At 52.4% G+C, this 15,772-nt stretch overlaps 1 protein-coding gene across 2 annotated transcripts; it reads right to left on the minus strand.

Annotated features, from left to right (window-relative positions):
• Nucleotides 1-246: 246 nt before the first annotated feature.
• asxl2 (ASXL transcriptional regulator 2) lies at nucleotides 247-14,973 on the minus strand. Of its 2 annotated transcripts, XM_084482385.1 has the most exons (12): nucleotides 14,841-14,973; nucleotides 13,242-13,324; nucleotides 11,660-11,768; nucleotides 10,888-11,092; nucleotides 9,036-9,157; nucleotides 7,788-7,896; nucleotides 7,222-7,281; nucleotides 6,789-6,949; nucleotides 6,367-6,463; nucleotides 6,127-6,232; nucleotides 4,991-6,020; nucleotides 247-4,851 (listed from the first exon to the last, which is right to left on the minus strand). In XM_084482385.1, the coding sequence occupies exons 1-12, from the start codon at nucleotides 14,895-14,897 to the stop codon at nucleotides 2,920-2,922; spliced, it is 4,071 nt and encodes a 1,356-aa protein (XP_084338511.1). In that variant the 5' UTR covers nucleotides 14,898-14,973; the 3' UTR covers nucleotides 247-2,919. The 2 variants fall into 2 exon arrangements, with proteins under 2 accessions (XP_084338511.1, XP_084338512.1); XM_084482386.1 differs by lacking the exons at nucleotides 10,888-11,092; nucleotides 11,660-11,768; nucleotides 13,242-13,324; nucleotides 14,841-14,973 and adding an exon at nucleotides 9,396-9,711.
• Nucleotides 14,974-15,772: the final 799 nt, after the last annotated feature.

Genomic DNA, 15,772 nt, shown 5'->3' on the forward strand with positions numbered 1-15,772 from the left:
TGAACTAATGAGTGTGTTATGTCTGAGGTTACATTGTGCTGACACAGTTAAGGACTGTTAAGTTCTGAGTGTATTGCAGCTCCCTACCAGCCCCCTCTGTAAACCTTGGGTATTGAGCTATCACACTTGATCCTTATGATATGAAGTACACTGAACATAACACATACATCGATCATTAAGCTCAAATTACATTTCATTTATCCCGGTCCTGTTTCTCATGATAAATTAGACAGAAAAAATGGGTCACAGAGTTGTGTTTGTGTTATTTATTCATAATATTCTATATCTTTTGATAAAATACACTTTGTTTACAAGTGCTGATTACTATATTACATTCACCTGTGTTTTAAAACAGTCCATCAACAGCAGAAATGATTATGGACAGAAAGGAACTTATATTCTTATATTTTACAAAAACATTTTCAATTTTGCCCAAAATATTTTTTACCACAAGACTTAATTTGACAAATTTTCTACACGCACGCACACGCACACGCAGACGCGCACGCACACAAGATACAATGAAGGGGAAAGGCAACGCACCACAAAGTTTTAAGTTCTCAGCTGCCTTAAGTTGCTGATATTCGTTCTCATTTAATTTCTCTTATTTGTAGGTCAATGAACTATTATCTGTTATACCAAAATAAAAGTCCCAATGATGTTTGGCCAGCAGTTTGGAAGTCCAAATAATAATGGTTTTCAATGTGGTTCCAAACATCAATTGAACTACTCTTGATATATTGAAACAAGATGGGATTGTATTAGATAGCTAAATATAATTTTAACAGGTCTCAGAGTCTCTCTTAATATCAAAATGGAGTGAAATTGACCTGATGAATGTACTCAGCTCAAAAGGGTTTAATATAAACATATATATTTGTTTGTTACAAGGTAATTCCTCCATATTGTATCAATGATCCACCCAGAACATAGAGCCCTCAATACAAACGTTAGACAACTTCTCTATGGAAGAGAAAATGATATAGAAAAACAGGTCCTGCGGCATAGATATATAATATATACCTGGGTTACTCTCTACATGGTGGTGTCCACAAGACCAACACCCCAGGACTAACAAACTGATATATAGTACATACCCTGTGAATAAAAAAAAAAGCAAATAGATTTTCTATCCAAATATATTAATTAAAATATATTAACTTTGTTTAGCTAGTGAGAGGTTGAAAACAAGCTCTAATCGTGTTTTCTTAAGGTGACTTTGGCATGTTACCATGGAAGTAATATATGTATAAATCATACATCTGCTTCGTACCTCTAACTTCTGAAAAATAGAACAGATATATTATTTTTCAATTAAGACACGTAAACACACACACACACACACACACACACACCTGCTTCCATAACACATTACTTTTACAATTACCATATTTCCTGTAAAAACCTTTTTTTTTTTTAAAGGAGCTTGGGAACAATATTTTAAAAACACAATAATGGCGAGTTGCCCAGAATATTTGATGGGTGTTATTAAGAAATTATTCTACAAGCTTATTGGGTTTTTGTATCTTTTAACGGAACATCTGATTTATTGTTGGGATGTAAAGACAATTTCAACAGTTTGGACCAAAATGCTCGAAAATGAATTACCTTCCTTTAAAGTGAATTTGAAGCTTGTCTTTGAGTACCTCTGACTTGTTACATACACTCTACGATACAGCCTCTTAGCGTTCATAGACGTTCATAGACATAGACTCTCTCTCTCTCTCTCCACAGTCATTCATAAATTCAGTCATAAACCTGGCATATACGAAGCAAGGTGTACTACGGGAGTCTTACAACGTTAGGAATATAAATCGGCAAATATTTACAGTGCAGAAGTAAAAAGACAATAAACCCATTGATTTTCTCTCCTTACAGTGAGTGTTCATCCCTCCCAGCTAGAAATCTCTCTCCATTAAAAAAATAAATAAAAATTGAGAAGCAATGCATTGTGGGGGAACAATATTTACAAGCCCGTCTCTGACCTCGGAGACAAACTGAAAACCCAGAGCGTCTCTTCTGCTTGGCGTCTCCGTGGACCCACAGGAGATCAGCTGTGGGAGTAACGCACTGTATTATGTATTATGCATTATGCATTGAAAGCGCAGCTGTTGTGATTGTGTTTCTCTACGTCGTTAGGAACCGTTGCTTCCTGTAACTGTTTGTAAGAAATAAGGTTAAGTGCGAAGGGGGCTGGGGTGTAATGAGAGTACGTGTTTTTGTTTTCTCCTTTTGTTAAAAGTATCGTTGAAAAAAAAATGATGTTATAGATTTGAGGAAGTATCGAAGTATAGCTGCTATATATCTGTTTTTAAGTGCTATATTTACTGCACGCGGTGCACAGAGTTTTTCTATGAAACAGATTCTGAGAGTTCTCATTCCCTGCCTCTGCTCATCTACAATAAATGATTATCTTTGCCCTTTTTTTCAATCCATTCAGGCCGCAGGATAAAAAGTGTTTGTCTACCACATATAACGTCATTGTATTCTACAAAAATAACAAGAATATTATATTTTCCCTCCTTGTTCTCTTTTAAAAACTATACTTATGTCTCTTTAAAAATATATATATACCACACTAACCCTAGCCAAGTGCAAACATTGCCAGATTTCACTCAGGTCACATATTTCTCCCAGATCTGCTGATTGAACCGAACTGGTTGGCAGCTGGACCACCAGGCAGCCTGCCGCCACTCAGGAGACCCTCGTGGGTCATTTCTCACCCTCCTCCAGCGACCAGTGGAGCCTCCAGGGTCATTTCTCACCCTCCTCCAGCGACCTCCAGCGGAGGCCCCAGTAAGGTCACCGATTCCCAATCAATTTAAAATGACGATTCCGTTTCTTCCGGCACAATTTCTCGATTCGAAACAAACCGAAAACGAAACGTGTGGCACACCGACGACGAGGAAGACTCTGGCCTCACCGCACCACGAGACACGAGACGCACAGCCTGGAGGGTCCGATGCAGTCGTCGTGGCAGAAGGCGCCGCAGCCCTTGCACATGATCATGGCCTTGAGGCGGCAGTAGCACTTGGACTGAACCTCCTCCAGCCCCGCCCCCTCCATGAAGGCCTGCTCCGGCGAGGACTCCCCCGGGGGCCCGGGGTCCAGGGCGTGGCCCCCGGGCACCGTGGTGACCGTCACCGAGAAGGACATCACGCTGCCGTGGACCCCGCCGCCCCCGCCGTCGGAGCGCTCCGACGGCGGCGGGGAGGAGCCCGCGGGGCCGGGCCCGGCGGCGGTGGTGGCGGCGGCGGCGTGGGGCACGGACACGCTGATGGTGCCGCCGTAGCAGGACCCCAGCGCCACGTCCGGGTGCTGGTGGTCGAGGGTCCGCTGCTGCGTCTGCGAGGCGGGCGGCCGCTGGGGGCGGGGGTCCGGGGCGGCGGGGCCGCGGGGCGCCGTCGCGTATGGCTCCGGGTTCCCCTGATGGCTGTCGCTGCGCTGGAGGCTCCTCTGGTCCGACTGAGACGGGGCTCTGGCCTCCGTCGTGGCCGTGTCGTGGCCGCTGGCCTCCCGGTCCGCCGGCCCGCGGCCCCGCCGGCCCGCCTCCGCCTTCACCACCACGCGGTGCTGCGTGCCGGGGGGCTCCTGTTGCTTGGCGACGGCGCCTCCCTGCTGCTCCTCCTTAACGCCGGAGGAGGCCAGAGGGGGGAGCTCCTCGTCCTTCCCGTCCCGCTGCCCGCCGTCCGCCGGCGCCCGCGTCACGTCGGGCGGCGGCGGTGCTCCGGCGGCGGCGGCGGGGGGTCTCTGCTGCCGCCTGCTGCTCTCCGACCCGCGGCCGTACGTGGACACGTTGAGGAGGTAGTGTCCGGTCATGGCCGGCCGCGCCGTCCTCTTGCGGCCCAGGCAGCCCACGGCGAAGCGGGGCCGGGCCTGGCCGTCGCCGTGCTGCGGCGGCGGCGGGGGCTGGTGGGCCGGCTGCGACGCCTTCCTCTGCAGCAGCGCCTGCAGGATGTGCTCCTGCGTCTCCCGGTCCGGCGCCTCGCCGTGGAGCCGCGTCGCCGGGTGGTCCGGGTGGAGGGCCGCCGCCGCCGCCGCCGCGCGGCGCCCGGCGGCGGGGCCGTGGACCGGCGGCGTGGAGCCCTGCCGGTCGGGCCGCTGCTCGTGCCCGCCCCCGGCGGACAGGTGCCACGCCTTCCCTTTGCTGCCCGAGTGCGAGCCGGGGCCCTTGGCCTCGCGGGCCAGCGGCTTGGGGAGGATCTGCTCGATGGGGACCTCCTTGCCCTGCAGGAGCTGCGTGACCAGCGGGTTGTTGGCGGGCGTGCAGGAGCTGACCCGGGCCGGCAGGCCGGAGGAGGTGCTGGGCAGCTCCGGCGCCGCTTTCCTCCCCCGCGGCGACGCCTCAGGAGGCTTCTGGACGCAGTGGTAGCCGGCCGCCGGCCCGGGGGGGGCCGAGGGACTTCTCTCCTTGGAGGCGGGCACCTCCCCGGGCTGGAGGTCCCTGGAGGCGTCCGTCCCGGCGCGGGGGGGGGGAGCCGAAGGCGTCGCCGTCGGACCGGGCGGGCCGGGGGCTGGTTGCGTCGGCAACGCGGCCGTGGATGGCTGAGGGGGCGTCGGGCTGACGGGGGTCGGTTTGGGCGCTCTCGCACCGCCGCCGCCGCTCGCTCCGGCAGCTCCTAGCAGCTCCGCCCCCCCGGGCGCCGGCCCCGCCCCGGCCGCCACCGCCGCCAACGCCGCCGCCGCCGCGGAGCGCTGCGCCCGGGCCAGCTGGGCCTTCGCCTTGATGTCGGCCAGGGTGCGTGCCCCGGGGCGCCCCGGGCTGCCCAGGGGGGCCGGCGTCCGGGGGGACACCGGGACGCCGGGGGAGACGGGCGAGACGGGCACGGGGAGGATCCGGGACACGGGAATCTGAAACAGACGCAAAAAAACAGAGGGAGCGTTAAAACGCGAGGACGGGGGGGGGCCGGGGGCGGACGCCACCGCCGGTGAGCGGCGGCGAGACGTCCTCTACGGGTTCTCTTTGTCGTCCGGTATCGAGGTCGCCGACCTTGAGCGGCGGAACCTTCTGGTTCGGAGACGGCGTGGAGGGACTCGACGCGCACGACGCCGCCGGCGAGGTGGAGGAGGCGGCCGTGGAGGTGGAGGAGGCCATCGGGGAGGTGGAGCAGACGGATGGCGACGTGCAGGAGGCTACCGGAGAGGCGGTGGAGGTGCCCGGGGACCGGGAGAAGACTGGGGGAGTGCAGGGGACGAGCGCCGGGGAGGAGGAGGAGACGACGGCGGCTGGAGAGGCGGAGGAGGGGGAGGCGGTCCGGGGCCTTTTCTCCGGAGTCTTCTCCCCCTCCGGCTCGCTGTGAGACTTCCTTTTCCCCGGTTCTCCGGCTCCGGGGAGAGCCGTACGGACCGCCGCCGCGCGCTGCCCAGTGTCTCCCGCCGCCGCGGGGCCGGACCTGGGGGGCGGGGGGCCGGACCTGGGGGGCGGGGGCCCGCTCCGGTCGGGGGACTCGGGGGCCGGCGCTCTCTCCTCAGGCCCCGCCTCCAGAGCCCGCTCAGCCACCACAGTCTTTGCGCCGTCCTCTGCCGGCCTCTGACCTCCGGGCGGTCCGGGCCCCGGCGGTACGGCCGTCGCCGTCGCCCCCCCCGGCCCCGTGGGCCCCCGCGGCCTGGGCGGGGCCGAGCGGCCGAGCCGGCGGTCCTCGGCGTGCCGCGCCCGACGCGTCCGCATGGGCTCCGTGACGGGCGTCTGTCTGGGGGCCGCCGGCGGCGGCGGTCTGGAGGACTGGTCTGGGGGTCTGGGGGACTGGTCTGGGGGTCTGGTGGACTGGTCTGGGGGTCTGGGGGACTGGTCCGGGGGCCTGGTGGACTGGTCCGGCGGTCTGGTGGACTGGTCTGGGGGTCTGGTCTGGACAGGACAGGGCCGGCTGTCCTTAGGGCCCTTGGGCTCCGGGGCTCGGGCCACCGGTCCTGCGGCGGAGCGGTGGGGGTGAGGAGGAGGAGGAGGAAGCGGAGGGCAGGGCGGGCGGTCCTGATCGGCCTCCATCAGCTCCCTCTGGGCCTCCTCGTAGCTCAGCCCCGAGCTGCACGTCAGGGAGGGGAGAGGAAGGAAATGTCGAAATGAACGCATGAAGGAACTATTTCCTCGGAAAAAAACAACGTTTTCATTCCCCGTGAAGGAGCACTTACCTTTCTCCATAATAGTTCTCAAAGAAGGCCTCCTTCCAAAGCTCCATCTTCTTCTCCTTTTCAATCTCCTGCCGCATGCGGAGCTGCAGCTCGGGCGTGAACTCCCCTGGAATCCCACCAGAGATCAGGAATCAAATAAAGTTTGCACGCAAGAAAGAAGGTCCGTCTTATTCTATCGGGTGGCATCGACCTAATGCATGGCTTTGATAACTCATAACTGTGCGGTTATGGCGGACCGACCCTCAGCCAGCCTCTCCTTCCAGGACTGCGCCGCCGAGGCGAAGAACTCGTTGTTCAGCGCAGAGCTGGTGACCTTCAGGAGGCCGTCCATGCATGCCTGCAGAGGGAAAGAAGGCCGATTGTCATGGTCACTATCATCGCCACCGGCATCAGGATAAAATTTAAATTACATTACATCACGATACCAGTGTTACATCTTGGACAATTCTATACACTAGACTATTGTTTACCCACTATTGTTTACGGATCTCTTTAAAAAAAAAAAAAAAAACTTTTTACAGACTGTGGATTATTGTTTATGTATGTATCTGGAACTAGAAGATTCTCAACAATAACCAAACCATCCAAGGACCTTTTCTCAGTCAATAATCTTTATTCCGGTCCACTGAGTCCTGCGCGACACCTCGTTTCTATAGCCCCACCTGCTGGTCGACGGCGGGCAGCAGCTTGAGCAGCCTCTGCTGGCAGCCGGGGGGTAGTACGGACAGGGTGTGCTTGTTGATGATGGCCCGCAGGTTGGTGTTCACCAGAATGGAGTCGGGCGTCTCCACGTCGATCTCACACTTGGTGCGCTTCAGTTGCCCTGGGACGCAACACAAACACACGGACGGGTCTGAGCGTGGGATAATAAGAGGCTGTGCTGCACAGGAACTGCACGTGTCCTCAGTTTTGGTGCTATTTAGTTTAGTCAATCAGCAGATGCTTTAAGTCCGATGTGACTTCATTCAAACGTGTAACTAAGGAGCGGGCAGGGGGGGGGGGGGCGGGACGCATCTCGCTCAAGGACGACTCCGGGCAGACATTTGGGTTTGACCCCAGGACCTTCTGAGCCGCTCTCCTGACAGGTTCACTCACGTGGGCTGAGCCGGCTGCTCCTCTGAGCCATGCTCCTGGGTGCTGACCCCAGACACAGCTCTGTGGACAAAGGAGAGGAGGAGGAGGAGGACAGTGAGGTGAGACAGACGGTGGTGGTGGTGGTGGTGGAGGCTTCGCTGTCCACTTCACTTCATACAATGATCGCAGAATATATTTTGCATGCATCATAAACGATATGCAAACAAATATTAATTTTGCATCTTCATGCTTTATGATAGAGCGAGATCGACCGGAAGGTCTGGGAGAGAGAGAGGGGAGGACATGCAGCAAAGTACCAGAGCCTTAATGGTATGCTCTCTCTCTCCTCTCTCTCTCTCTCTCTCTCTCTCTCTCTCTCTCTCTCTCTCTCTCTCTCTCTCTCTCTCTCTCTCTCTCTCTCTCTCTCTCTCTCTCTCTCTCTCTCTCTCTCTCTCTCTCTCTCTCTCTCTCTCTCTCTCTCTCTCCGCTCGCCCTATAATATATCCTCAGCTGGCCCGACCAACCGACCGGTCAGAATGTTTGAAATCTGAAGATAGCCGAAGGCGCGCTGCCCGCCAGGGACTCACCGGTCTGGGGGCTGATGTTGTCGGCCGTGTCTTTGACCGTCTTCAGGATGAGGCGCGGGCTGGAGGACACGCCCCCCTGGCGGCGCTGGCTCCTCTGCTGCTTCAGGGCCTGACCGGCAGAACAACAGCTAAACAACAACAACAACAACAACAACAACCACAGATACAGCAACACCATCACACGCGTATGGCCCGCCCACACGCCCACACGCCCGCGCGCATGCTATCCTCCTCTCCTTCTCTACTCGCCCTCCTGTTGCACTGAGGCGTGAGTTGCATAAGGCCGTCTCACGATCTGCGGAGTGGCGGAGGCGGTTCTGTGGCAGGAACCGCGTTGGATCACCCTGGAAACTGAACAACAATGGGACGATCTTCGAGGAACCGTTCCAGGAGAAGTCGAAAGACGTTTCGTTCAGCAATTTAATGTTCATATATGATTCATATAATATATATGATTCATATACATATTCATATAAGAACTTCCAATATTTCCAACTGAGTATGCCTAGTTGGCTTCTGCCTCTCTCTCTCTCTCTCTCTCTCTCTCTCTCTCTCTCTCTCTCTCTCTCTCTCTCTTCTCTCATCTCTCTCTCTCTCTCTCTCTCTCTCTCTCTCTCTCTCTCTCTCTCTCTCTCTCTCTCATAAAAATAATTAAATTGGTCTTGGTCGGGGCATTGAATCCACAGTCCACACAGATGAGTGAATTACGATCCGTCCAATCAAGTGAAATGTGATTAAGACACAAAAGGCGCCAGGCGGCCAAGAGAACGGGCGCATAAAAACAGGGAGGTTCCCTCCCTTTCTCCTGCTCCCTCGTTATTTTCCACTTTAACCATAACTAGCAACAACACATTAAACAAAGAGAGGCCTGACGAGGTGCCTCGTTAGAGGCCAAGGAGAACACTAAGACTTAACGCACCGGTGTCTCCAACAAAGGAGAAGTGTGGACATGAAGCCCAAAAGGTTCCAATGCATGCATTGCAAGACGAGGCTTGGTTAAGTTCTGTTGGAGGTGTGGTCCGGTCTATGTCCCATGGTGGTGGTTTGTGTGTGTGTGTGTGTATGTGGCGTGCATGCGTGTGTCGTAGCATTGTTGTTGTACTGCTACATGTAAGCACTCATAGGCAGCCTGAAGGCAAGGAGTCTCATTGAACGTCGGAACATTCAGCCTCAAATCCCCGTGAAAGCAAGTAAAACGATTCAAACGAAGCCCAGAAGGAGTTGCCTTCGTGCCGGTGGAGGGCCTACCTGCTTCAGAGCCTTCTTGCCGTGTTTCTGCGAGGGAGAGATGAGTTTGCCGGCGGGAACCAGAGGGGACGAACAGCGGGCTGGGGGGGACGCCGGCTGCGGCGGTTCCAGCTTTGTAGGAACTGAAAGGCATCAAATCAAAAACAAACAAAAAAAATGACAAAATCCACACATTACTGAACCGCCAGAGTCCTGAGGGCGGACACGTCCACACAGCGTCACCCTGGGCTTTTGTTTGAGGAACCAAAAACCACCATCCTCACAAAATACGTAGATTACATTACGGCGGACTGAAAGGCCCTTCCAAGAGTTTGAACACAAGGCGAGAGGCGAAGTGCACTTCCTATAGAACCTACTCACACATCGCGGCGGCACTAAAGGTGTGTTTTGGCTGTCCTCTGTCCTTCCTCTTGCATCCGGCTCTCCCTGCTGGTTGACACCGTTTGCTCATTTCAACTAAAGTCTTTGGAAGACGAGCCAACCCCGAAACCACGCCGGGCGAGAGCCTTGCCTTGCTGATCTCTGCTGGAAGGCAGGGCTGAGTCTGTGTCGCTGGTTCCCTTCGTCACACTGTTTCACCCTCGTTATGAGGAAGTGGTTGCTGGTCACACTCTTCCTGTTCCAACAGTCTTGCTTGTGAGGTTCAAGTGAGACGAGCGGAATTAAGAACCAGGAGCCACTCAGTGTGGACGACGGAACGCCGAGCACAATAAACTGATGAGGATTAAAGCCGAGCCAATCAAGTGTGTGGTTGGTGAGGAAGATACGGTTTCACTGCCGGTTGAGAACGCCACCAGGTACGAGCTCACAGTAGACTCACACAGGTTATCTTCACACATAGCCCGGGGGGGTGGGGGGGGGGGGATCCGTTCTGTCGACTAACCCTGTAACAATTATAAGGGTTGGTCGCTGATGAATCAGGTCATGGAAAACATGATTTGCTTAATAGCAACACGGCCGTACTACCATAACACCTGGCGAAACGTGTCGTGACAAGTGATTTATTAATTTGATTGTGTTATTTTTTTTTAGTGTTGTACATCTGTAACATGACACATGATCCCAGTGAAACGGGTCACTCCCACGGGAACAAAACACAGCCGTCATTCGATCCCACGGCTTGGGTTTGTGAAAGCCGTGAGGATTTGTTCTAGTTCTGCAATAACACATAAATCATCTCAGGATGTCCTGTGAACAGATTACTAATATGACCCTGTAAACGTTTCAATTAAAACTGGTGACTGAATGTCCTCCTTAAAGACTTGGAGTCCTTCTGTATATGAATGAGGCATTTAGCTGACAAAGCCCCCAGTCGACTTGCAGTGAGATACGTGTCCCTAGGCGCAGGTAGGGGTTGGCACCTTGCTCAAGTGCCACGCGTAGACTGTGGGCATTGGGGTAAGAACCCAGAACCAGGCTGGGAGTTAAAACCCCTAACCTGCCTGCCCTGAAAACATGGTAAGGCTGTGGGTCCAGCCAGGCCCTGGTGGGTCGTGGTAAGGCTGTGGGTCTAGCCAGGCCCTGGTGGGTCATGTTAAGGCTGTGGATCTAGCCATGGCCTGTAACCTTACATTCACACTGCACACTTCCGTCGATGGATGGGAGCTTTTTGACGTATCCATGTGTTTTCCCGAGTTGTATTACAAAGGCAATTTCATTGGACAATGTATTTGCGTATATATATATATATATATATATATATATATATATAAAACTTTTTGACGCAGGCAACGGAGCCTACAGAACGGAAGGACCCACAGCCCAGAGCGCCCCATGCAAAGTCAATGAGATCTGTCGACGGACGCATGTAGTGTGAATCGGGCGTTGGTGTCATGATGTCCTTCAGACATACCTCTGCGTCTCCACCTCCCGGCGCGGCACTCCTGGCTCAGCACCTTGCTGTTGTTCTCACTGCTGGGCGAGTCTGAGAGGTCCTCACTGCTTTCCTCAGACCCGTCCTCCTCCTCTTCGTCCTCTTCGTCCTCTTCGTCCTCCTCCTCCTCCTCCCCCTCGTGCACCTCCCCCGACAGCTTCTTGACCCCGTCCGAGACTTCCTTCTAGAATCAGAAACAAATCCTGCTCATTATCTCCGGGTCTTCGTCACACACACGCGCCTTTGGAAAACGAGGAAGAGGCTGCGGAGGAAAGAGAATAATATATTGCATATTGTCTTTGACAATATGCAGTTTACTATATTCCAGTTTCCGTTCAGTACGTGCACACGCCCACTCTGTTTCCGTAGCAACCAGGCCTATATCCACCAGCCCCCACCCCACCATCCCCCAATCCATGCCTTCACGCAGAGCCTAGGTTCTTGTGTTTTTCCTAAACGGCGTACTTGGCAGGAATACGCTCAAATTGAGGTCAACATTACTACTCTGCAAGCGAGACGGAAACAAAGGTTAGAAAATAAGTATTGGTAATAACAATTAAAAAAGAATTCTCGCTGTTAATTCTTGTCGATCACAGTCTCATGAGGAGTGGGTCAGGTTTATGCTGGGCGTGGGTTAGTTGTTCTGAAGGATGAACCCCATTATTTTAGTCGTTGAATGAATAGAACAAAACGTGTATTTTTCCAAGTGAGGGAGGGGAAGTCTGTTCATATTCCCTACCCTTAAACTAACCTTAAGTGTGTAGACGCCCATTCTGCCTGGAACTTTGTAGAAGATGCCCTCTTCTCCCCGGGAGTTGGTGTGGAGCATGGCGTTCAGACATGCCAGTGGCGAGGTTCCACTAGATCACGGCACAGAAATGTAAATTACCCATCTGGTTCCCAGTAAAACAGACAGGGAGAGGAAAGGAGGTTCAGGGGGAGGAGAGGAGAGTGGGGGAGAGGAGAAGAGAGGAGATTCAGGGAGAGGAGAGGAGGAGAGAGGAGATTCAGGGAGAGGAGAGGAGCGGAGGAGAGAGGAGATTCAGGGAGAGGAGAGGAGAGGAGATTCAGGGAGAGGAGAGAAGAGTGGGGGAGAGGAGAAGATAGGAGATTCAGGGAGAGGAGAGGAGAGTGGGGGAGAGGAGATTCAGGGAGAGGAGAGGAGAGGAGATTCAGGGAGAGGAGAGGAGAGTGGGGGAGAGGAGAGGAGGAGTGAGGAGATTCAGGGAGAGGAGAGGAGAGGAGATTCAGGGAGAGGAGACGAGAGTAGGGGAGAGGAGAAGAGAGGAGATTCAGGGAGAGGAGAGGAGAGTGGGTGAGAGGAGATTCAGGGAGAGGAGAGGAGGAGAGAGGAGATTCAGGGAGAGGAGAGGAGGAGAGAGGAGATTCAGGGAGAGGAGAGTGGGGGAGAGGAGAGGAGAGGAGGTTCAGGGAGAGGAGAGGAGAGTGATGGAGAGTAGAGGGGTGGAGAAGAAAGTGGAGGAGAGGAGAGGAGGGAATGGAAGAGAAGAGGAGAGGAGAGGACAGGAGAGTTACGGGGGTGCGGGTGGTTGCAGTTATCATGCTGAGGAATTAAATGAACTGGGTTTACAGTGAAATTGTCATTAGTATCTTTGGTGGAAGACGTTCCCAGACGCACAGGTTTAGTTTGAGGCTGATCCAAAGGAACTTGATGCACAGATTTAGTTTACTTTGAGGACAATTGGAAGCTTTTTAAAGCACTGATGCTGACTACAATGTATGTTTGAGAGAGAGACAGACAGTCAGAGTCAGTAAGTGAGAGAGCTTGTCTGAGCTGATCAATGATCAATAACATTCGTAAAGCCTGCTGTGACCATAACAATTATGGTTTCATGCAGAACTTCCCATTTCAATACCACGATCACACATCTTATTGCTTAAAAACAATATGGGTCAAAGCAATGTGGACTTGTCTGCAGACTGGGAGTCAGGATGTGATGCAACATGTGGGTTAGGGTTTTACGCAGGTCGGAGGGGCTAAGTCACTGTATATATGCTCACTGAAGAAAGCACATGTTATGGTTAATAACAAGCAGGAGCTATAACCAAACAAAATCACATGGCAAGGAGTTTGTTCGGGGGAGAGTGTGCTAGCTTTTTCTTACCTTCTGGATGACAACAGTGACAATGAAACGACAAAGGAAATAAAACAATTAGAAACCTGAGTTAAAATAATGACCAGTGCTCAAAAGAAAATGGGACAATGGACAATGGACAATGCTTTACAATGTGGAGAGCACGATAATGCCCTCTCCTGCTCTCTCTCTCTCGTGGCCCGCTAAACTGACAGCACTAATGGTTCTAATGTTTACCTTATTTCTTTAAGCCTCTCTCTTTGGATCACCTGCAAGATCTCTTTATGGCTCATTGGTGTGTTGGGATACTTCTCCAGAACCTATAATAGAAAGATACAATTATTCTTTAACATACTATTACCAAAGTAATAGTATTATTTGGACCTGATTCCATATGATTTTATTTTAAGTTATGTTATGGTCTGCTCATATTATGAGCAAGATCAATGTGATTCAAGTTACATGACACATCTATATTGGCGGAGTCAACCCTGAAATAGTAATAGTTTAGGTGGCTTACTATATATTCATAAATTAAGTAGCGGTTATTGCGAGTACCCTATCTGGTGATCACCCTAGTGTGATTCATGGAGACAGTTTAACCTGTGAAGAAACACAGTTCACCGAGACTAAACCACTCAGCTATTATAGAAGATATTTTTTATGTTTCACTTGTGTCATTTATCTCACTTTTAACACAGGCTAAAGGAGAATTATATCTCAACATAAGGGAGATGTAGATAGTTGAATGATACAAAAAAATAAACAATGTGACAGTTGGCAAATAAAATGTCAATAACACAAAGATGCACAGGTAGGAGACAGAGATAGAGACAAGGAGACAAGGATATACAGGCAGAGACAAGGAGACCACGGGTAGAGACAAGGAGACACAGGCAGATAAGGAGACCACGGGTAGAGACAGGGAGACCAAAGGTAGAGACAAGGAGACCACGGGTAGAGACAAGGAGACAGGGAGACCAAAGGTAGAGACAAGGAGACCAAAGGTAGAGACAAGGAGACCAAAGGTAGAGATAAGGAGACCACGGGTAGACAAGGAGACAGGGAGACCAAAGGTAGAGACAAGGAGACCACGGGTAGACAAGGAGACAGGGAGACCAAAGGTAGAGACAAGGAGACCACGGGTAGAGACAAGGAGACACAGGGAGAGACCAGGAGACGACAGGGAGAGACCAGGAGACACAGGGGGAGACCAGAGGGAGAGACCAGGAGACACAGGAAGAGACCAGGAGACCACGACAGTGCTGATCCTCCTCAGTGTTTACATGTTGTGCGTGTTAGCTTAGCGGCTAGGCTAGCAAAACAAGACGCTCCTCGGACGGCGGGTTAGCGCACATCCACTAGCCTCATGCTAAGCTAAGCTAGCCGCGAAGAAGAACAACAAACGCCGGCCCGGCGGGGAGGGGGGGGGGGGTTCAGGCGGGCAGGGTTAGGGGGTAAACACTGTGTCAGTGGAAGTGTCGCCGTGGAGCTAGCAGGCTAACGAGCTAGCCCCGCAGCAGCACGAGCGACGCTTTAACGGGTTGACTCGGCGGCCACTTCAGGGGACAGACAGACAGACAGACAGGCAGACAGACGGACCCCGTCTGGGCGCAACAACACACGCATGTCTCCGGCGGGGGTTGGAGACACACCGCGGTGAGCTCCTACAGTAAACATCCAGGTCCTCCGGGGGCTGTGAGGTCCAGACCCACGGGTCCTGATCCCAGAACCCCTGGGGGGCTGTGAGGTCCACGGCGGGTCGTGAACCCATCAACACAGCGGTACAAGTGGTGGGACAACAACCATAACAAGCGGCGGATGAGAACACGGTACCGTTTTAGCGGCTTCCGCCCACGTCCGGCCCTTCTTCTTCTTCAGCCTCTCCCTCATCGCGGCGGTGTTGTGTTGTGTTGTTCTGATGTGTGTGTCGGCGGGTTTAAGTGTTGCTTTAGTTACCGGAGGACCCGCTCTGCGTCTGCCATGTTGGACCTACTGTACGGAGGGTCATGTGACTCTGGGAGAGACGTCATCTTACTGTACGGAGGGTCATGTGACTCTGGGAGAGACGTCATCTTACTGTACGGAGGGTCATGTGACGCTGGGAGAGGCGTCATCTTACTGTACGGAGGGTCATGTGACGCTGGGAGAGGCGTCATCTTACTGTACGGAGGGTCATGTAGCTCTGGGAGTGACGTCATCTTACTGTACGGAGGGTCATGTGACTCTGGGAGAGACGTCATCTTACTGTACAGAGGATCATGTGACGTCATCTTACTGTACACTTAAGAGCTGTCACTCAGAGCGTGAAGCTCAGATCCACAGTTTGGGTCTTGGTTAGAATTCGGTGTACTCAAAGATCACATTTTATTTCGTTTATTCTTGTGTGTAAGCAATGGCGTTTATACAAGCAATTGTACAACCATATGAAAATAAGGCAACTATAAGTAAGACAGCATTGCAAGGTTCGTCAAATATTTGGCTCACAAATAATTCAGCAATAATATAACTTAAAGCAATGTTTTTTTCACTCAAAATCCTCGGTTCTTACAATAAACTAATAAGACAGATTTGGCCAGGAACCCCCCCCCCGTTCCCCCCCTATGTCCTTGGTCGTTTTTTGTCTTTTTGACATTAAAGCATTATTACATAGTAATGCTGAGAATATCAGGTTGATATCCACCCCATGTTTCTGATTCAGACATTTTCAACAAAGAATTTTTTTACAATTCTATAATTTTAGTTAACATAACTTGAAACGTTTGTTT

The sequence above is a fragment of the Micromesistius poutassou genome (genome assembly GCF_964030765.1).
Source record: "Micromesistius poutassou genome assembly, chromosome: 17".
NCBI classification, from domain to species: Eukaryota; Metazoa; Chordata; class Actinopteri; order Gadiformes; family Gadidae; genus Micromesistius; species Micromesistius poutassou.

Excerpts from the sequence above, each read along its gene's own strand:
- asxl2 (XM_084482385.1), bottom strand. The coding sequence starts at position 14,897 with ATGAGGGAGAGGCTGAAGAAGAAGAAGGGCCGGACGTGGGCGGAAGCC. Across the intron at positions 13,325-14,840 it reads GGGCGGAAGCCGCTAAAACG|GTTCTGGAGAAGTATCCCAA; the intron begins GTACCGTGTTCT and ends TTTCTATTATAG. Across the intron at positions 6,233-6,366 it reads GAAGGAGAGGCTGGCTGAGG|GGGAGTTCACGCCCGAGCTG; the intron begins GTCGGTCCGCCA and ends GTGGGATTCCAG.